Source organism: Euleptes europaea, chromosome 4 (assembly GCF_029931775.1).
Source record: "Euleptes europaea isolate rEulEur1 chromosome 4, rEulEur1.hap1, whole genome shotgun sequence".
Classification (NCBI taxonomy): Eukaryota; Metazoa; Chordata; class Lepidosauria; order Squamata; family Sphaerodactylidae; genus Euleptes; species Euleptes europaea.
This window is the reverse complement of record NC_079315.1, coordinates 104,688,856-104,711,917: the sequence shown is the minus strand read 5'-3', so window position 1 is coordinate 104,711,917 and position 23,062 is coordinate 104,688,856. Positions and strand designations below refer to the sequence as shown.

Here is a 23,062-nt window from a genome sequence, read left to right as displayed (position 1 = left end):
CATCACCTACTTGCCTGGTTTCTTTAACTGGAGATGCCAGGGATTGAACCTGGGACCTTTTGCATCTCAAGTAGATGCTCTACCACTGAGCCACACCCCCTCCCCAATTTCACTTTAATTCCAAAATTTTTATCTCTGACTATAAAACATCTTAGCTTTAGTAACAGAAAGTAGCCCTGACACATTAGGTCATTGTTTAAATATTTAGATAAATGCATATTTTCCTTAAGATCTGGTGGGAAATCCTTTTGTGTAAGACAATTGGCCTTTTAGAGTAAAAAATGTTTATATGCATGAAGTTAGCATTTATGTCTTTTTGCTATAGACAATAATCATGAAAGTCTTTCTTCTGAAATAGGAGAGGAATCCAGGACTGTAGTGTTAGGAATCTCTTGGTGGCTTCTGGGTACTCAAGGACCTTCCACATGATCAGCAAAAGCGTGTTCCAGATCCTGTCTATTGTGCAAGAATCTCACAAATGAGATCACAATGTACTGCACACGTTTATTGTACAGGGTAGTGGTGGGGATACAGTTCTGTTTGCACCAGGCACTTTTAAGGGGAAAAAAAACGAAGTTCTGGATGTGTGCTCTAGCCCGGGAGAGTATAGTGGCCAAATATTTTATTTTATTTAGATATTTATACCTTGCTTTTCTCTCCAATGGTGATCCAAAGAAGCTTACATCATTCTCCCCTCAGAAAGCATTCATGGTAGGGGGGGGATTTGAAATGGAGTCTTTCAGGCCCTAGTTGGACACTCTAAGTCAGGGTGGGGAACCTTTTTTCCGCCAAGGGCCATTTGGATATTTAAAACATCATTTGCGGGTCATACAAAATTATCAACTTAAAAATTAGCCGACCGTGCCCCAAGCAGGCAGCTGCCCCAGATGACCACCCCCCATGCGGGCAAGCGGCAGGCATCCAACCAGTGGCGCTCTCACCCACCTGGTGGCACAGGATGGTCTGTTGCACCAGCCGGGCGTAGCCGTCCAGCCTCACGCCGGAGTTGCTCCTGCTCCGCATGGTCGGGGCCAGATTCTACAGCCGGTTGCTGCTACCTGCAGGGATGAAATGAGGACACACAGACTAAGAACTCCTCCCCCCCCCCGGCGCGCATTCTGGCTCTGCCTCCTTTAACCCCTCCATTGTCGCCACTTCCGCCCCCAGCCCTCTTGTAGTACAGAGGGAATACATTTCTCCATGGCCCGGATGAGGGAATACATTTCTCTATGGCCCGGGTGGGAAAGGGTTAACACAGTTTCTTGGGCAGTCATAGCAGCTGCATAGCTAACGACTCTTCCGCAAGGGAGAAAAAAGGTTCCTTTTCTTGGCAAAATGAACTCACATCTGCCTTGAATAGAGGTTATTCCTGTCCGCGGGAGGGGGTGGATCACCAATCTTAGCTCCTTCTGAGGTAGAGATCTGCTAGGACCCACTAAGGGCCAGACCAAATGATTTCGCAGGCCTTAAACGGGCCCCAGGCCTGACATTCCCCACCCCTGCTCAAACTACTATATCACTTTTTTTTTAAAAAAAAGAGAAGGTTGTCGATCAACTAGGGAAAAACGGCTGTTAATCACATTTTAACAGTATAATTGACTTGCATTTTAAAGATATGTCATTTGGAGATTTTAAAGGAAATGTGAAGTAACTTAAGAGCTTTATAAACAAAAGATACTAGTCATTGTTAAAAGGAAAGGTCACCTTTAAGATTTCCTTTTTCATTTCCTATGATAATAACAAACCAGACCCAAAATATCCTTACAGAGTAGCTTGAATAAACACATCAAGTTTAACGTTTCCATCTTTTTGTATAAAATAAAGGCTGTCCCTCAGTTAGCTTTCTCTATTTTGGGTTCTAATGTCATTTAATGTGTTCATGAACCTGGAACACAATGGGGCAGAGAGGGTATCTCCACAAAACACAACCCTGGCCTCCCCCACCCCCCCATGGAACGTTTGATCGCTGTTCACTGTTAATATAATTGCATGTGATGTTGAGAAATAACATGGCAAAATATAAGGCTGGGACAACAAATTGCTTAATGCCTACAGTGTTTGCTAACCAAATTCCTTTCTGTTATCCCTTACCCGCGGTGGGTTTTTTTCATGGTCGCCCCACTCAAAAGTTCTGATCTTGGGGAGGGGAGCTAATTCTAAACCCAACTGTGCTGCAAAGTTATTTATAGCCTTAACTAATTGGAATCATTAGAAGCCATCCTGTTTTTGCAACCGACTGGCTCAATCTTGCTGCCCCATGCATCTGAGAAATTTCTCACTGAATTGTTGATGAGAACCTGAGCTGAACTTCCTGCATCCAAGTTACCCTTTGATCATACCCTTAATGGGTCCTGTTTAGAGATGGATTACGTCCCATTCTCCTTATCCAGGAGATTGGTTTTAGATGTACTGACCTCTTTACCTAAGTTGGATCTGCAGCATCTTTTTAGTTTCTCCATTTCCCGAAAGCCATCAACTGAATTGCCTTCATCTACCGTGACTTCTGAAAACAATAACACAGAGATAGGGTTAGAATGCTTAATACAGAGAACCACAACAACATTGTATGCCAGAGATTCCCATCCTTTTTCAGCCTTTGGGAACACATGAAGCTGCCTTATACTGAATCAGACCCTTGGTCCATCGAAATCAGTATTGTCTACTTAGACTGGCAGCAGCTCTCCAGGGTCTCAGGTAGAGGTCTTTTACATCACCTACTTGCCTGGTACCTTTAACTGGAGATGCCAGGGATTGAACCTGGGACCTTCTGCATGCCAAGCAGAGGCTCTACCACTGAGCCACAGCCCCTCCCCATAGGATCAGAATGTAACAGAGGAAAGGAGGCACCTAAATTCTCAATGAAGTTAGTTTATCAGGCTTGTTAAAGAAACCAGACCCAAGAGAGAAAATACGCATTTGTTGTTTTTGCAAAGGAAGGGGGAAGGAAGGGAACCAGAGCATTTAGCATGCGTCCCACTTTTTTTCTTGTGATATTTACTGAAGCCAATACCACCATTTATTATTTGCTTAAAATCAAAGGTCATATTTATTATTCACCTATCTCAGCCTACAAGCCTCAACTGACTTCCTCACTTCATAGGCCTTTGGTCACAGTAGAAGCAAGTCAGCCAAAGGGCAACGAAGCCCTTTGGCTTCCTGATACAGTGCGGTGGGCGCAGCCACAGATTGGCTTCTGCGGCTTGCCTTCAGTCACACAGTGAAGATCGTTGTGATGGGGTGGCAGCCGCTGCCAAAGCAGTGTAGTTGTTTCTTTAAATCTGCACAGCCAATCAAATCTCCATTGGCCAACCAGAAGCCTCACCTGGCCCTGCCCACTTTCTAAAAACATTTGAAGGGTGCTATGGTGCCCACTGGCACTGTGTTGGGGACCCCTGTTGTATGCCATTTTGTTTTAGAAACATACCTTAGCAATCCTGAGGAAATAACTTGTGGGTTTCATGGAACAGCTGTATGTATTTTTGGATTGTAATCACTGAAATTTAGAATAATCCCCCAGTAAGGTTCAGCTTTTAAACTGCAGAATATAGAAATAATTTAGGATAGCTTCGCAGGACTGTTTCATGCCTTAGTTGGCAAACATTAGATTGTAGGACTGGGATCTTGGAAACCCAGGTTCAAATCCTAACTCTACTAGGTGTACCAGAATTGCCCTATAACGTTTTTTAAAAAGAAGGATAAAGCCTGAGGAGTTTGGGGAGGGGAGGGGCTTCAATGCCATAGAGTCCAATTGCCAAAGCGGCCATTTTCTCCAGGTGAACTGATCTCTATCGGCTGGAGATCACTTGTAATGGAAGGAGATCTCCAGCTAGTACCTGGAGGTTGGCAACCCTAATTCTTGGTGATCCATAGTTCTGTACCATGCAGCTCTAATGTGACTTGATATTTATTAAATTAATTATTATGAGGCATTCCTCAGGAGTTTTATTGGCTTTCCAACTGCATTTGTCACCAGTCCATTAGAGATTATGCCTCCTTGAGCTGAGTCAACCTAATTAGGTCTATAAAATAAACAAACGGATCCCGCTCCATAAAACCTCTTGTAAATACATAATTGTCCTCTTAAAATCAAATGAGGAGGCTCTGCTATATGCACTTTTCTTTTAGTAAGCATGAGGCACTGATGAATACGTTCTGTCTTCCTTGGCTCATCCTAAGTATGTATGACTACAGAGCCGCTAAAACCTAGAATGTGAATAATTGCCAATTACAGTTGATAACTTTTAGCAGCTCACTCCATTTGAGACCATATTCAGATGTGCCTTATTTGGTTATGGTTTATGGTCAGTCTGCCCTGTTAGGAAAGCATCTTGCTTTAAATTTTTTTTTTAAGTCTGTGACCAAGAATAAGCACAACTGTAGCCACCCTCTTTGACACTGCTCGCGTATCCACAGAGTAAAGTTTGAAGGTTTCCTTCTGCCTAAGGAGGATTCCATCAACTTAAGTGGCTATTGTGTTTGAGGAAGAGACACATGTTGAAGGAAAGGGTCCTTAGGCTGGAAGAACTTCCTCCATCCCAAGGCAGGGTACAGGCTGTTCTCTTTAGTGGCTTGAGAGGTGCTGCAATGTAACTTCTCTCTCCACTGCTCAGCAAAACCAAAAGACCGCAGTCATGTGGGAGGAGGCGATGCCAAGGCTCCTTCTCACGCCTGCTTTCCTCCAGTTTCTGGAGCAGTAGTTCTGGTGCAGAAGAAGAAGAAGAGTTGGCTTTTATATGATGACTTTCTCTACCTTTTAAGGAAGAATCAAACCGGCTTGCAACCTCCTTCCTTTCCCCACAACAGACACCTTGTGAGGTAGGAAGGGCTGAGAGAGTTCGGAGAGAACTGTGACTGGCCCAAGGTCACCCAGCAGGCTTCATGTGGAGGAGTGGGGAAACAAACCCAGTTCACCAGATTAGCATCTGCGGCTCATGAGGAGAAGTGGGGAATCAAACCTGGTGCTCCAGATTAGAGTCTGCCGCTCATGTGGAGGAGTTAGGAATCGAACCCAATTCTCCAGATTAGAGTCTCCAGATTAGAGCACTATACTATGCTGGCTCTGGAAGGCAGCCACAGCATGGACTCCTCCCATGTGACAGCGTAGGCAGTGTTAGCAATCACCGTAAGGAGGAGTCTGCCAGAACAGCTTCCATATCATTAAGGGAAGTCTACAAGCACCCCAAGCAATTCTTATGACCTAGTGCCATTATCACAGCCGCACAAAAATACAGAAGACACTGGTTTTTCATTGGGAAGCCTTGCAAGCAGCTTTACCTGTAGCAGCCTTAATTCAGCATGGCTTTGCAGCCTCAGTTCAGATTCTCATTCCAGACTCTGACCTCAAATCTCTATCAAATCGAGAGCCAAATTGGGAGCCAACATGGTGTGGTGGTTAAGAGCGGTGGACTCTAATCTGGAGAACCCGGTTTGACCTTAAGTAGATGATGAGAGGGAGAGCATCTTGGCCATCTTCTGGGCATGGAGTAGGGGGTCACTGGGGGTGAGGGGGGGAGGTAGTTGTGAATTTCCTGCATTGTGCAGAGGGTTGGACTAGATGACCCTGGTGGTCCCTTCCAACTCTATAATTCCCTACTCCTCCACATGAGCGGCGGACTCAAATCTGGTGAACCGGGCTGGTTTTCCCACTCCTCCACATAAAGCCAGCTGGGTGACCTTGGGCTAGTCACAGTTCTCTCAGACTAGATGACCCTGGTGGTCCCTTCCAACTCTATGATTCCCCACTCCTCCACATGCAGCCAGCTAGTCACAGTTGTCTCAAAACTGTCTCAGCCCCACCTACCTCTCAAGGTGTCTGTTGTGGAGAGAGGTAGGGAAGGTGATTGTAAGCCATTTTGAGACTCAAAGGCTGAAAAAATCGGGATATAAAAACCAACTGTTCTTCAAACTTGCATGTACACATCTCTAACTGCAGAGAGTGTATGTATTTTTTCCACAAAAAGTGACATTTGTTCAATGTGTCAGAAGCTGGAAATTAATAATGAGGCGAATCGGGCTCTCTAAATCTGGTTTTGAGCATCCCTCTGACTCAGGCTGGCTCCTTTAAGCAATGGCGTGAGGCGCCAGGCTAGCTTCGGTGGACATAATGAAGGAACATGCTGAATGCCCTGTCCCCTTCCCATTCAGCAGTCATGGCAGTTTGGACCCCCGCAGATGGAAGAAGCAGATCACACCTCCTTCCACTACTCCTAAGATCTTGGTTGCTCCAGAGCTTGGTTGCTCCAGAGCTCTGCAGCAGCAGCAGAAATTCGGAGAGCTGCTTCTTAGCAACTCGTGTCTTTCCTTGTTATTCTAACCTGGCCCAACTCCTGACTTTTCTGTTATCTTTTCTCAATAACTTGTTTCGTCTGATAGGTTCCACATGGCAGGCTTGTTCCGAACCTAAACAAAAATCTTCTGATGCCCAGAAGATCATCTGGGTGTATCATTGACGTAGCCCCCATCTACAGGAAGAGGGCCTAGCTATACAGACCACTGGTTGCTGATGGCCTAATTTTGAGGAACTAATTGGGAGACGATAAATGATCAGTGTTACCTTAGCTGAGACTCTCGTCTTGGAAGGGAGATATTTCTTTTTATTGTGCTAACCTGTTTTGCATATGGTTAGGAGAGGATTCTTCTTGTGCAGTCTGGTTTAGATTATCTTAATTCTGTTCAGATGCGCAGATTTTGGTACATAGTTTACCCAGACAATCTGTTGCCAAACAAGTATGAAAAGCTTCTCTGGCTTTCATTGTGATTTTAGAGTGTATTTTTTTTACTTCAGTCTTTCCCTGTCAGTTCAACCCCTTTTTCTATCCTGAACCTTCAACACGCAACTGCCTCAGCTATACTGCTATTTCAAGCAGGTAAAAAGATTAAAAAAAAAAAAACGACTGGAAATTTAAAGGGCTTCTAATAAGTAATAGTGTGGCAACCTAGATACTCAAAGGAACGTCCTTATAATCGGGCACGATATTTAAATGGAAAGGGCACATTATTTTATTTTTTAAAAACCGGTAATCTGTGGCTACTGCCTATGGAAAATCTATGGTTTACTCTGTCTAGAGTCCTTTTTCCATTGTGTAGAGAATTTTATTGTCCATGACCCAATGTGACTGGGGGAGGGGCAAGATCCCCAATCCTCCCTTTGACTTCAGTGGATCTAGGAGGGCATAACTCTGGTTTGGTGGTACTGAGAGCCTCTTTGGATCTCAGCAGGGCATCAATGAGATCCCCGAGAAGGAGCATGGGATCTCCCAGACCTCACACTGAGGTCTCACCAATTTCCCCTCCCCCCCCCAAAAAATGTACTTGCCAATGGCAAGCTGGAAAACACATTTATGGCCACTTATTGTCTCACTTCCATTCTTTCATTTACTTCTTTTCTTATTTATTCTTTCCAGCATATTAGGGTTGGTGTAAATGTTAACACTGGTGTTAAGAGCCATCATGGTGTAGGGGTTAAGAGCGGCAGACTCTAATCTGGAGAACCGGGTTTGATTCCCCACTCCTTCACGTGTAGCCTGCTGGGTGACCTTGGGCCAGTTACAGTTCTCTCTGAACTCTCTCAGCCTCGCCCGCCTCACATGGTGCCTCTTGTCGAGAGAATAAGGGAATGCAATTGTAAGCCACTTACGAACTCCTTAAGGTAGAAAAAAGTGGGATCTAAATCCTTTCCTGCTTCCTTTTTTCTTATAATAGCATGTCAAGTGAAAAGTTAACCATCTTTTTGTGTATCTGACAAAGGGAGCTTTTACTCTCGAAAGTTTGTACCCTGAAAATCTAGGTGGTCTCTACTGGACTCGAATCTAGCAGCTCTACTGCAGACCAACACAGCTATCCCCCAAAAGCCATATTTTTTGTTTAAACTGATGAAGAACGTCCCATCGAGTCACAACTGACTCATGGCAACCTCATCTACAGGGCGTTCCAGGCAAGAGATGGGCAGAGGTGGTTTGCCATTGCCTTCCTCGACAGAGCAACCCCAGTCTTCCTTGGTGGTCTCCCAAGTACTGACTATGGCCAACCCTACTTAACTTCTAAGCTCTGGTGAGCCCAGGCTAAGCTGGGCCATTCAGGCTGCTCATGTGTAAACTGATAGCAGGCTAATCATTAGATGTTTCTAAAATGGGAATTTATTAGTGGGTCTTCAGTTGGGAGCCGAAGAAGCAGCTGGCAGTTGCAAAGTAACCAGCAAGTGGGGGAAAGTTCTGAATTTTACAGCTGAAAGCAGGAACTACAGTGTGTATCTGTGGGAATTCAAGTGTATGTTGTTTTGCTTTTTGAGAAAAGATTAGTATTTACACGCTAACACTTTCCTTCTGCTTACCAACTTGCCTTTCCATGTTCAGTGTGTATAGTTGGGAAGGGACGGTGATTCTTCCTTAAGTGGTGGAGAAAGTCGGCATATAAAAACCAACTCTTCTTCTGCTTCTGCTTCTGCTTCTTCTTCTGGCATCCTGTTCTATGCCTCTTCCAACAAACCATTTACTGCTTGCCTTTCTCTAAATACCTTTCTTCTTGCTCTCACATGCTCCTGTTCTCACCCCCACAACCAGGCCCAACCAGTCTCTCATCTTGTCTTTTATATTTCCTTTCTAATGTCCCATGGATTTACCAATCTCACCTGAGCTGATAGTTTAATGAAACAAGTCTGTATTTTTTAAATCTGAACTTTGACAACTGGCTAATATGGCCCTATAAATCTTCTTAATCTGTCATAATACAGCCCCATATTTCTTTTTATTATGTCTCTCCTACTTGTTACCATATACGGGAGATACTAGAACTAGATTGCTAATGAGTCAAAAGGAAGCACAAATTTGAGGAACTTAAAACTGATCCTGATAACAGAGTCAGCTGTTTACCCTAAACAGAAGTTATTTACATTCTTAGATCATGAATAGGTCCATATTACTTTCCAAGAGTGCATTTCCATCTCTTTCAAAATTACTTTGAATCACTGTTTGGCACTTAGAAGCATTTCATGAAATCTGTTTTGCAGATGTGGAATCCATCGCGTTTAAGAAAGGGGGGCACCAGTTACATGTTAAAAGTGTACGCATTGTGTTTTTAACGTGTCAGTTCTTCCAATTTAAGGAGTAATTGGGTAGACCTTCAGCCTTTTCAAAGTTAATTTTTGTTCTTAGCCCATGATATAGGCACAAGAGTGCATTTAAATGCACTGTTTAAATGAGGCTGTAACATGCATTTAAATTTGACAGATTTTTCTGATGTTTGTTGTGTTGTAGTGCAAGGAGTTTTTTCCCCTCAGCCTTATTTTGCTCTAAGCAGTGCATATGCTATTAAGTTGTGTGTGTTAAACAACAAGAAAAGTGTCTGACTCTCCCCCCCTCCTCCCAATCATCTTGGTAAATTGAGAGCACAATAGTTCTATTGTACACCCATTAGCTCCTGGTGTATTGGTTAATTTTTATTTTTTTAATTTTAAAAAATATTTTAAAATTATTTTTAATATGGTTAAGAGTGTCAGCCAAGGATTTGGGAGGCCCAGATTCAAATCCACTCTCTGCCTTAGAAGCTTACTGGATGGCCTTGGGCAGTTACAATCTCCCAGCCTACCTTAATTCACAAGGTTATTGTGAGGATAAAATAGACCAGGGGGAAACAGTTCCGTACTGCTTGGGGTCTCTGTTGGGAAGACACCTAAATAAAATTTCAACTTACAGCCTACTCTGTTTCAAGGAATATGCAGAGCAGTGTTGGTAACAGGGATGAACAACAGTATGCAAAAACATGTTGGGAAATACAGTAAAAGGGGAGGGGGAAATAGCCAAATCCCCTGCCACTCGGTCCACTTTTCAGCCCATGTACAAGTACTACAGTATTATGTACATGGAACCCCATAATTCACACATTGGTTGCATACTCCCAAAACAGCTGATCAAAACAAGGATTGCAGGGGCATCAAGTCAACCAAGAGAGCCAGCATGGTGTAATGGTTAAGAGTGGTGGACTGTAATCTGGAGAAAAAGGTTTGATTCCCCACTCCTCCACATGAGCAGCGGACACTAATCTGGTGAACTGGGTTGGCTTCTCCACTCCTACACATGAAGCCAGCTTGGGCTAGACACAGCTCTCTTAGAGCTCTCTCAGCCTCACCTACCTCACAAGGTGCCTGTTGTGGGGAAGGAAAACAAAGGTGATTGTAAACCTGAATTTTCCTTAAGTGGTGGAGAAAGTCAGCATATAAAAACCAACTCTTTTGCTTCTGCTTCTTCTGCTTTTTCTTCTTCTGCTTCTTCTTCCTCCCACTCCTCCTCCTCCTCCCTTTGTGAGCCTGGAAGCCAAATGACCATGGGAAGCCGATTATGCTCTGCTTCTAGCTATACATCCTTCAGGGTCCACTGCAACTTCCCTGTCCGAGCATCTTGTTGCCGAAAGAAGACATTTCTTTATATCTCTTGCATTTGTCTCCTCTTTTACGTCACCTGTCCTATTCTGCTTACTTTGTGGACTACTCCAACCAGCCCAATGGAAAAAACACCTTCTTGCAAAATCCAAAGGTTGTGGCTATAGCACAGTCACTGCCTTAATAATTTTCTGGAAACGGGGCCCATGCAACAGAGGTTGATGGAATTTGTATTGGCCCCAGATAAATTATGTTGGGGCCCTGCCTGGAATAACAGGCAGCGAGTACAATTGCCTAAGACTGTTGGTGCGTCAAAGCAATAAGAGATGTTTTTGTTGGTTGGGAAGGTCGAGTATTATCAACAGGAATATTTTGCAGGGCGGTAACAGTTGCAGATGAAATTTGTACAGGTTGCACAATGTGTATGTATTGTGAAGATGAAAGCGCATTGGCCAGCCCAAACAACTCCTGGCATTTAATTGGAATCTCATGACTGGTAGGATTTTTGCTGTGTGGTCTCTCTATTGCGTACACCCAGTTTTGGGTTTTCAGAACCTACTCAAACCTCAACTCTTGGCCCTCAGTCGCAGCCTTATCTTCTTGGAGGATGGGGGCCCTGATACAGTAGCATTTGCCTTGGCAAGAGACCCACCAAACCGCGTACTCTTGGATCCCAAGTATCGTTTGCACAGTCTAAACAAGCCAGCTTTGTCCAAAGAGCTCATCGATTTCCTTCTTTATAATTAATGATCTCCTGGGTCTGCCAGTTATTGAAATGCATTTTGTGCATTAAATGCCAGAAGACGTTTGAATTATAATCTGGAAGGAGTTCAGGGTTCTGTGAAAGGACAGAAGTCTTGTTGTGTCTGGGAATGTTCAGCTGGTCCACATGCATTTCAGTTCTTGCTCTTCTGGCCTTCCCATTCCCTTACCCATGGCTGTTTTTATATGTATCATAAGAAACAGTGAGAAACCAAAGGTTTTGCTTTGTTTGTTTCCTTGTAAGGTTATTTATGAAACAGTAAAGTAAATGTAATACCAAATTAATACAGAGAACAGTCTTTAGCAATATGTAATAGGGGGCGCTCTGGCAGTGGTCCTTGGTGTGAAAAATAGAGGTGTCACAAGCACACAAGACAAGAATTGCTATACTCATCTGTGAAATGCTGGAGGGTATATGCTTACTAAGAACCCCGTGGCACAGAGTGGTAAGCTGCAGTACTGCAGCCCAAGCTCTGCTCGCGACCTAAGTTCGATCCCGACGGAAGTCGGTTTCAGGTAGCTGGCTCAAGGTTGACTCATCCGTCCATCCTAATGAGGTCGGTAAAATGAGTACCCAGCTTGCTGGGGGTAAAGTGTTGATGACTGGGGAAGGCAATGGCAAACCACCCCATAAACATAGTCTACCTAGTAAATGTCGGGATGTGACGTCACCCCATGGGTCAGGAATGTCCCGGTGTTTGCACAGGGGACTACCTTTACCTTTACCTATATGCTTACTATAAACCACTCTGCTTTTATTGAATCCATATGACATTCTTCATGTTTTATATATTGTCTGTGCTTGGCACAATATGGAATGGTTTCTTAATCAATACTGTTCAGTTACAGTAATGGTCTATGTCTACAGTAGACCATTACGATTTAACGAAATTTAGATGGTCAGCTTTGTACACAACCATGTAAACATAACAGTGATCACTGTAGCCATCAGCACAATGGGTTGGATCCCCTGGATCTGTTCTGCTAGGGGAGGTGCTTTTCTGTGGTGCAAAGGTTCCTTGCACCAGAAGAAAGCAGGATCCAAACCCAATTGCTGTTGAAAGGGGTACAGGTTCTGAGAGTGCTTATCTGCATTAAGATGATAGGTGTTCAGCTGTCCTCACTACAAGGGGTTGATATTTTAATTGTGTCTTGCCAGCAATCTTTGCTTTGCCTGCAAATCTGCTGTGCTAATGACAGAGCTTTCCTCTGGAGAAAGAGCCTCCAGCACTAGCAGGAAGCTCTGCCACAGACCTGAATCTGCCTTTTATTGAAACACACAATTTGTCTATCTAGACTGGCAGCGGATCTCAGGCAGAGATCTTTCACATCACCTACTCCTTTCAACTGGAGACACCGGGGATTGAACCTGGAACCTTCTGCATGCAAAGCAGAAGCTGTACCACTGAACTATGGCCCCATCCTATAGAATCCAACTCACTGTCTTCCTAGAAGAAGAAGAATTGGTTTTTATATGGCGACTTTCTCTGCCACTTAAGGGAGAATCAAACTGGCTTACAATCACCTTCCCTTCCCCTCCCCACAACAGACACCCTGTAAAGTAGGTGGGGCTGAGAGAGCTCTAACAGAGCTGTAACTTGCCCAAGGTCACCCAGCTGGCTTCATGTGTAGGAGAGGGGAAACAAATCCAGTTCACCAGATTAGCCTCCACCTCTCATGTGGAGGAGTAGGGAATCAAACCCAGTTCTTCAGATCAGACTCCACTGCTCCAAACCACCATTCTTAACCACTACACCACGCTGGCTCCCAACTTAGCTTGTATGCATTTTGTATAAGAATGTAGGAGGAATCAAAAATTTCACATTTCAAAGTTAACATTATTGAGAAGTCTGAAGAAAACTCTATTAATTTATTAGAAACTTTCCTTATCTTGTTCTCTTTGCTTAACATTGATGCATTATTATATATTGGGTTAATGCATTATTATATATTGACAGACTTGTGGCATTGGGCACAGTTTAAAAATTAGTGAGGCAGTATGTATTATGCTGTTGGACTAGGAAACCTGGGTTCAAATCTCTAAGCTATGAAGCTCGCTATGTACCTTTGAGCTAGTCACTACCTTATCAACTTACCTCACAGGGTCTTTCTAAGAATAAAATATGGGGGAAATAGGAAAGGGTATAACTGTGAATGCTGCTTTGTGCTTCTGGGATTGTAGAAGGGTGGGATTTTTTTTTAAGTAATCAAATACATGTATCTTTAACCTGGAATTATATTTCTGGTTTGTTTACATTATACTGTTAAAGAGGTATTTGCATGTAATCAGGGTATCATTTTCTTTTTGTTTTAATCTCCTTGTAAAACCATTATTTATTTTGGTCTGTTGCTAGGACTGTGAGAACGTGGGATGTTAACAATGACAAAAAGCACAAAGGCGTATTTAAACCACGGTCAGCTCAAGGTAAACGAGTGATTCCCACAAGCTGCACCTACAACAGAGATGGAAAACTCATAGCCGCGGGCTGCCAGGATGGGTCCATCCAGATCTGGGATAGGAATATGAATGTAAGTAGAGATTGTCTTTTTTTCATAGATCATCTGGGAAAATAGGAAATGTTAACATGGTGAAATCCCTCAAGACTGGATAGTTCAGTTTGTTTTTCTCTTCTCTTGAATTTGAGCAACTTTTTCCGGCCAACACCGGGGCTGGGCTGCTCCTTTCTCCTTTGCCTCAACCAGTGGCGGACCTACATTTTTGGGACCCTAAAACTTGAACTGTTATGGGGGCCCCTTCGCAACCAGCAACGACAGGGCAACATCCAACAAAGTCCAATTTTTTTTATTTTAGACACCTATGAGAATACATACTACATGAAGCATATTCTAAGGTCAATATTAAGTACTTCAACCCATTGGCTTATGATTCTATCACTAAAATAGCCTTATTTTAACAACAAACACTTTAAAAAACATCAGTTTTGTTGGAAAATTTACGAATTAAAACAAAAAGTTGCTTCAGGGCCCCTCCGGGATTAGGGGCCCTTAAGCTTCATTAGTTTCATAGTAGATCTGCCACTGGCCTCAACCAAAGGGCTGCATTTGTAGACTGGCACCTTAACTGTTATCCTGCCTTGCACCCCTTCTGGGGACTAACTCTGGAGAGCAGAGGCTAGAACATGGACTTACGTGGTCAAGAAACTGCCATATCCACACACATCTAGTGTGTCGGAAGCTACCACATCCAGAGGCGGTCATCCTCTGAGTACTGATGTTAGGAGGCAACATCAGGCTGAAGGTCTTGGTCTCCAAGGGGCTGTGGCTCAGTGGTAGAGCATCTGCTTGGCATGCAGAAGGCCCCAGGTTCAATCCTCGGCATCTCCACTTAAAAGGACTAGGCAAGTAGGTGGTGGGAAAGACCTCTTCCTGAGACCCTGGACAGCCGCTGCCGGTCTGAGTAGACAAGACTGACTTTGATGGACCAAGGGTCTGATTCAGTATAAGGCAGCTTCATATGTTCATGTATGTTCATATGTCCATGCCCTGCTTGTTAGCCCTCCTGGGCGACTGGTTGGGCACTGTGCAAAGCAAGATGCTGGACCACTGTCTGCTCCAGCAGGGCTCTTTTTGTTGTATCTTTGTTTTAGTTGTTGCAAACTGCCTTGGGACAAATAAGCATCTGTTCCCAAACAACTTAAGTGGATATGCCTGGACATCCTTTTCAAACAACATGGAATAAAGTAAAGCAGTTTTTTTTAAAAGAAGTTTTCCATCTTAAGTTGTTAATGTTATCTGTGAACAATGTGGCAACAGCCAAGCCTCTGTCTGCAAAGGTGTTTTTTTTTTCCATTGTAGCTATAAATAATTCAAAGGACTTAGAAGCTATAGCAAATCATGGTTCCCTCTCCCTGGATATTCTGATGCTTTCTTCAAAGCCCCTCTGTTTCAGCCATAATATTTCCATGGAAGCTCCGTCATGAAATTGATAAATTAGAATTTATCAGCAAATTTGATTCTACTCCGTTCAGACTTAATGGAGATTGGGGGATCTCTTTCCCACTGCAGAAAATAATTGCCTTGCTTCAGATGTTAAATCAGAATAGCAAGAAGGAAATTCATGATTCGTTCACTGCACTGTTTAGCAACAGTTTTCCTGTATGCATGTGAATGATGTGCAGTTTAGCCAATTAGCATGTGAGGGACACTTTATTTTAAAGATTTTTATCCTTGCACTAAAGGCAGCATCATAAAAGATATCTAATAAAAATTCAACAATATAGAACGAAGGGAGGTTGTACATGCATCCGCTCTCAGTCATGCATCTGACGAAAGTGAGTTGTAGTTTACGAAAGCTTGTTTTGCAACAATATCTAACCCGTAACCTCTGGACACATGAAGGTGTAATGGTCTTTCACATCATCTACTATCTGATTCTTTTAACTGGAGATGCCAGGAATTGAACCTGGGACTTTCTGCATGCTAAGTAGTTGCTCTACTACTCGGCCACAGCCCCGGATTGTTAGGATTGGATCCAAAGGACTACAAGAGTTCCACTCAGGGAATGGGTCTTTCCTGCTTCCCCCTTCATGCTTCAGCCCACTGCATTTGTGGGGGAGGTCGGGAGACCTTCAGGGGCAAGTGAGATAATATACGTGGGTTTACAGTGAGGGGCAAAAATCTCACACACCCTTTTTTAGCAGATGCCCTTCTGCAAGCAGAAGATGATTGGGGATCCATCCCTGATTTGTGATCCAACCCTTGTTCTTGAAGGTGAAACTCTTGCTGCTTTTAGTACAAGACTAACCTGTATATTTAATATTACAATAATCCAGTGATTCAGCCATACCTATGCTAACACAAGCAAGCTAGAATCACCTAAATTTTCTTGTGATGCTACGAACCCATCAACAATCATGTTGGAGGGATAGTGTTGCCAGGTCCCTCTTCGCCACTGGTGGGAGATTTTGGGGGTGGAGCCTGAGAAGGGCGGAATTCGGGGAGGGGAGGGATTTCAATGCCATAGAGTCCAATTGCCAATGTGGCTATTGTCTCTAGGTGAACTGATCTCTATCAGCTGGAGAACAGTTGTAATAGCAGGAGATCTGCAGCTAGTACCTGGAGGTTGGCAACCCTACAGAATGACTCTGGCTGAAAATGCAGGCAGGATTAAATACTGCAAGAGATGATAAAAGGAATGACGGGGCTGTCTTCTCCATGAAGAGCAGATCACATACCACAAAGCGACACCCATAGCCTGACCATCAGCTCCTGCTTCCTGTTAGGGGACAAATTGTTGCTGAAGTGTCATAGGTCTTCTCCGTTTGTTCATAAACACTTGAAAAAGTGTTCACGCATAGAGCAATATATTATGTCATTTTTAAGACACCTAGAAGTTCCTAAGGGGGAAAAACCCCAAATAAGCAGGCTGCTGTTATTAAATCTACACCAGGAACCTTTAATATCTGGACGATGTCTGCATTTACATCAACAGCTACACAAGTGATGAAAGCCAGCCCTCTGAACAAAGTATTATTCTGTTGGAACAAGTTTACACTCCATGCCATTGTCAAGTTTTACTAGGTTTATAGTTGAAATAGCAGCAGGAATAAAAACATGCAGAAGATGATGTGACTTTCCCCTTCTTATTGGCTCCTGGTAATATAGTGTTCAAAGTTGAACAGGTTGAATATTACAACAGGAAGCTATGTAACTTCTGAATTGTTTGTAAGAATTCTTTTCTTCAAGCCAAAGAACGATTCTGTGGATGTGATGTCTACAAGGGTTTAGTATGTAACCTTGATTCTGGGGTGAAAAAAAATGTATGTTTGCTTGCTTTCCAGAATCTGACCTTTTAAGGTGCCTTTAAAAACAAAACAAAAAACTCTGAGCCTATGAAAGCCAAGGTAGTGTAGTGGTTAGAGTGTCAGACTAGGATCTGAGATATCTGGGTTTACTGGATGACCTAAAGCCAGTCACACACTATCATCCTAGCCTACCTCACTGGGTTGTGAGGATAAAATGGAGAGAGTAGTGATCCACTTAGGGTCCCCATTAGAGGGAAAAGTGGGGTGTAAATGAAGTAAATAATAAATGAAGTAAATAATAAATCATATCTAATTCTAAACTGGACCATACAGTGTGGATTAATAGAGCACCAGGGGAAAGCTCTAGCACTTGCCCCCAAACTCTGTAGTTTCCATAGAGTCTAGCACTTGCCCCAAAACTCTGTGGTTTCCATAGAGTTTCCATAGAGTTTTGGGGAGAGTAATTGAATAGAATAATAAAATCATAGAGTTGGAAGGGGCCGTAGAGGCCATCTAGCCCAACCCCCTGCTCAACGCAGGATCAGCCTAGAGCATCCCTGACAAGTGCTTGTCCAGCCTCTGCTTAAAGATTGCCAGTGAGGGGGAGCTCACCACCTCCCTAGTCAGCTGATTCCACTGTCGGAAACCATAGAGTTTTGGGGCAAGTGCTAGAGCTTCCCACTGGTGCTGTGCCGGCACTTCCGCATCGTGCCGGAAGTGATGTCATCACACAGGGACACAGATCACTGCCCCCTGTACCTGCCTCCCAAAAGCTCCCGCTGGTTGCCAGGAGGGACCTGGCAACCCTATTATGGCTTGGCAGGGCCCAGACCAGGCCTTTCTTATGTTCTCATAAATTCCTGTTCTGTTTTGGTACCAGATGCTGTGAAGTTAATACACTGGCATCCTTGAGCTTTTTTATGTTGTACTCTCTTCTTCCTTCTCCTTGTGCACCAAATGGACAGTGAAGACTTCCTGGTTTTAGGAAGCCTTTGCTCTACCCTACAGTTTCTTTTGCTGTCCGGGTAGAGAAGAAGAAGAGTTGGTTTTTATATGCCGACTTTCTGTACCACTTAAGGGAGACTCAAACTGGCTTACAATCACCTTCCCTTCCCCTCCCCACAACAGACACCCTGTGAGGTAGGTGGGGTGAGAGAGCTCTAAGAGCTGTGAGTAGCCCAGGATCACCCAGCTGGCTTCATGTGTAGGAGTGGGGAAACAAATCCAGTTCACCAGATTAGCCTCCACCGCTCATGTGGAGGAGTGGGGAAATCAGACCCAGTTCTCCAGATCAGACTCCACCACTCCAAACCACTGCTCTTAACCACTACACCACACTTCGATTCTTCGGTTGTTTCTTGCCACAATCTGGGGCTGTAAACCATTGTTTTAATCCTGGTTTGCTGGCAAGAAACAAACCCAGTGTAGAGCTGTGACAGACTGTGGCTAGATTGAAGACTTCCTAAATGAGCAAATCTTCAACCCAACGCCATGCAAGGGGGCGGAATGAAGGAGCGCATGATCCTAAGGACTTGAGAGTCATTCATGTCGGAAACAAATTATGAAGTCTTTATGATGTAGGAATGCAGTCCCAGGCCTCTGTGGGTTCTTCTCGATATTTGTATTGCGTCATCCATACTGCTTATAAAGTAAATAATCCGGAAAAGTAAGATTCTGTTGGAATACATGACTGTAACATTTTAAATTTTTTATTTATGTAATTTTGGGTGTTGTGGGTTATATATTGTATATGGTTTTAATCTGAATATTGTTGTCTGTGACTAAAACATGAATAAAATTGATTGATTGATTAATTGATACTAAAAGAAAAATTGCTTAACAATTAGGAAGATCATCCTTTTTGGGGGCCTTTGTTCAAATTACAAAGTAATGGCTCCATAGGACCTTTAAAGAATACCTAGCTACATCTGGAAAATTCTTAAGTAAATATAAGATGAAAGGCATCCAAATAGACACTATATTTTCCTTGCAAGCTCAAGGTGAAGTTTCCATATCCATAAGAATCCCACACTTCTTGTTCCAGAGGTTATATGTGCCAGATCTCTGCTACAGAACCTGAAAAATTGCATTTAGCATGCCAGAGGCAAATATTAACATTTTTTTCTGTATACATCTGGTCCATTCAGTACTTCCTAAACTGTAGCCTGAAAATAGCACCATATGACCATCAGATTCTCCTCCCTTCGGCTCGGAATAGGGGGGGGAAAGTGTACTGTTATGTTTCTAAATGCATTCTCTCTTATATAATAAACAGTTTATAATAAGGTGCTATCCAACTGTTTGTATTAACTAATACAGTGATGAGAGGCAGTTCTAAAGTTCAAGGTCTGCCAGTCATAATGAAAATAATTCAAACAGTCCTTGGTGTAGGTTAGAGGGGGGAAACGAATCCTCCATGAAAGCCTGCTTTTCTTGAAGTTCTGCTACAGATAACCTTCCCAGGTTAAGAAAGCAATATTTGTACTTCCCCAAGTAGAGTTCATAAAGGGAAACAAAGAGGGAGGGGTGTTATGACTTTTTGTGAGTTCCAGTGCAAACTGATTCTAACTCGAAAGAAAGAGAGCCATAAGTATGTGATCCTACTACAACAAAACCCAGCATAAAAATCGCGAGAAGCGGCCCTTCCTCAGCAGACGAAGCAATACGATGAGTGCTCAGTATTGTAGAAGAAGAGTTGGTTTTTATATACCAACTTTCTCTACCAATTAAGGCAGAATCAAACCGTCTTACAATCACCTTCCCTTCCCCTCCTCACAACAGACACCCTAGGAGGTAGGTGGGGCTGAGTGTGACTAGCCCAAGGTCACCCAGCTGGCTTCATGCGGAGGAGTGGGGAAACCAACCTGGTTCACCAGATTAGCCTCCGCCGCTCATGTGGAGGAGTGGGGAATCAAACCCGGTTCTCCGGATCAGAGTCCACTGCTCCTAACCACCGCTCTTAACCACTATACCATGCTAGCTCCCTTAGGAGTGGGGACTTCTCCAGATTAGATCTGCTGCTTCTAACCGCTACACCACTACTCCTCTGTAAGACACCTGGTTTGTTTTGATATTTCCAGAAACATCAGGGGCAAAACGAGTTAGTCCACATATGGACAGGAAGGTGTGGTTCTGCAAACCTCCTGGCCTGCCCCCCAGTGCCATTTTCTGCTCCTGTTCCCTTACACCTTCCATTCCCCCTCCCCACAGCTGGTGGGCTTTTTGCCAACTTGAAAAAATGAAAGCCCTCCGGTGGTGGGGAGGGGAGGGGTTAACATGGGAATGGGGTGAGAAAAACAGAATTGCTCAGTGTGGACACTTGTTGCCACTGCAAATGCCTATGCATTCTCACTGGCAATGAGTCCCCCATGGGGAATCATCACCATGTGGGATAACTAGGGTTGCCAGGTTTCCTCTCACCACTGGCGGGAGCTTCATTGTGGTGGGGCTGGGTGGGGGGTGATCGGTGCAAGAACATCACTGTATGGAAACCATAGAGTTTTTTGAGGATGTGCTAGAGCGTCCCTATCACCTCCGTGTTTACCCCGGAAGTGACATTAATCACCCCCCTTCAGCTGGCCTGCTTCTGCCCACTGACCAGCTGAGGGGTGGCGGGCAGCCCCCTTAATTGGCGGGCAATTGCCTGCCATTACCTGGTATCTGGCAACCCTAGGGATAACCCATGGTTAGCTGAAATAGAGAAGCAAGATAACTGGGGAGGCATAACAAGGTCTTAGAGAGAGCACTGCTGCCTATATCTCTGAGCACAGAAATGGCTTAGTGGCTCATCCATGGGGAAATAACTGCTGCGTTCCATGAGATGTATTGTAGACCCTTGTGTTCTCTGCTGGCTGCTCACATCTGTAAAAGTTGAGGTAACAGTGTGAACATCACAGTTAGTCAACTCTGGATCATTTTATGTGCTGCTGTTATGCTGTTTGGCATACAATGAGTTATGGTGGGTGGGTGCAGAGAGTGAGCGAGTACTAAAAAGGAATGTAATTGGCCTAGGTCTTGCCATTGAGTCACAGCCGAGTCATGGCAACCCATGAAGTTCCACCTCGTGGAGTTTGCAAAGCAATAGATAAGCAGAGGTGGTTTGCCATTGCCTTCCTCTGCAAAGCAGCCCCTGTCTTCCTTGGTGGTCTCCCATCCAAGTAATAGACCCTAGCTAACCCTGTTTAGCTCCCAAGCTCTGATGTGTTAAGGCTGGTCTGCAAAACAACAACAACACTGGGCCAATCCTTTGTTAAGGAATACCCATCTCAAAATATGAGATTGTAGACTTACTGGAGTAATGACTTTCAAGTGTAGAGTGTTGGTATCAGTATTAAGTCTTGTGTGTTTCACACAATAATGAGAAACATACCCTGGGAACAGAGGCAGAATGTGCCGTTCAGATTCCAGATTTTGCCCTTTAAAGACTGGCATTTCAAAATAATAGCGCTGTAGAAAGATCTTGCCCATTCACAGCTCCAGTAACTGGATTTAAGTATCCAAAGATCTGGCCGACTTGGCTATTAAAATATTGCATACAAACATACATACATACATACATAACATACATACATACACACACATTGTAGTGCTGCGGCAGAGAGTGCCTTTAGAAGTAATTGCTAGTGATGCAAAATAAATTATTTCTGAGTGTTCACATTCTACTGTAGTTATATTTCTCTGCAGTAGGAGCTGCTACCTTTGCATAGCTATAACTTAATGGATTCTCTTGCAAAAAAAGGGGGGGACAATTTTGTCTACATGTTGCTACTACATGAAGTTTGTTTTCAGCAAATATTGAAACTAGGCAGAGAGGCTGGTGAAAAGATGGAGCATTTTCCAGCTGTGTTTTATTTAATGTTTGAGTTGTAGTGATGCTATGCAGACTGAAACCAGAGACGTCCGTGGGATAATGGTCTTCCTAAAACCAACTACATTTTTCTTCTCAGGATGCAGAGTGAGATATGGTTTTGAGTGCCTGCTTATGTGTACTTTATAAGCCACCTTGAGTCTGAAGAAAGGAAATGGGGTATAAATATTATAAATAAATAAATGTATATAATCTGACACAGTGTTGGGCACAATTTAGCTTTATTTTAATGTGTAAGCATTTAATTTCTTTTTGTTTTAGACAAAGAGCTTGAGGTGGCCAGCAGAAAGGACCATAGTAACAGAAAACAATCCAAACAGAAACTACTAAAAAAATCCAAGCATCAATACCCCAAAGCCCACAAAAACTAGTGTTTTATCACTCAAATGTAGCCAAAACTGTTGAACTGTCAAACAAAGCAAATTACTCTAAATATTAACAGGAACATCTTTGAAAAGAAATGTCTGACAAAATTGTGAAAGACAATAGTGAAACAGCATAACGTGGAAGAGAGCAGAACGATATTGTAATCCACTTTAGATCCCCATTGGGAGAAAAGCGGGATATGAAGCGCTAAATAAAATAAATATAAATAAAACAAACCCGCCACAGAGCCTTTCCAGAGGGCTAGTGCAACGTAAGAAAAAGTCCCAGTTTCTGGAGGAGGCCAAGTAGGGAAAACAGGAGTGAAGGGACAAATAACAGATGCCAAGCACTGTGAAGTTCACACCAGGAGAGGCAGTCCTTCAGGTACGTGGATCCCAGGTCATGAAAGGTTTTAAAGGTAACAACTAGCCCCTTGAACTGAACCTGGAAGCAAATAGGTGACCAAAACTGTTTAAGCACAAGTGATATGCACTCATACTTGCTAGAGCGGGTCAGTAATTAATCAGTATTGTTGTTTTTTACCAGTTGAAGTGTTCTGTGTTGTCTTCAAGAGCAACATACCTAGCTATGTACTGGATTGCAGTCATTATATGTACACAAGAGGGGAACTCGCAAGGACTCATAAGAGACTCACAATCTCATCCTTCTCACTTGCCCCGTTCCCTCTCAGCTTGTTGGCACCACACCATGAATTGAACTAAATTTTATTTACGGTCAAAGACAAATGAAACATCCCACCCTCATGTCACTGCCGCTTCTTTCCTTCTTCCTCTACCCCCAACCCTGCCATCCCTGCTTTCTCTTCCCCCCCCCCCCGTCCAGTCCCCCACTGCTATTTTTCCCCTTCCCGTTCCCACCTTTTCCTTCCTCCCCCAACCCTCCCTGCTTCCTCCTTTGCCCCAAATCTCC

General features: G+C 43.6%; 1 protein-coding gene and 1 non-coding gene across 2 annotated transcripts in view; one reads left to right on the top strand and one right to left on the bottom strand.

Moving 5' to 3' along the window:
* Positions 1 to 23,062, top strand: part of WDR70 (WD repeat domain 70) — a 148,828-nt gene that overhangs the window by 74,679 nt on the left and 51,087 nt on the right. The window contains exon 10 of the mRNA XM_056848023.1: positions 13,489 to 13,663. Coding sequence (XP_056704001.1) covers positions 13,489 to 13,663 — 175 coding nt within the window. The remainder of the gene's footprint in view (positions 1 to 13,488; positions 13,664 to 23,062) is intronic.
* TRNAL-GAG (transfer RNA leucine (anticodon GAG)) lies at positions 29 to 100 on the bottom strand. The gene has a single exon. It is a non-coding gene; the product is annotated as a tRNA-Leu (tRNA).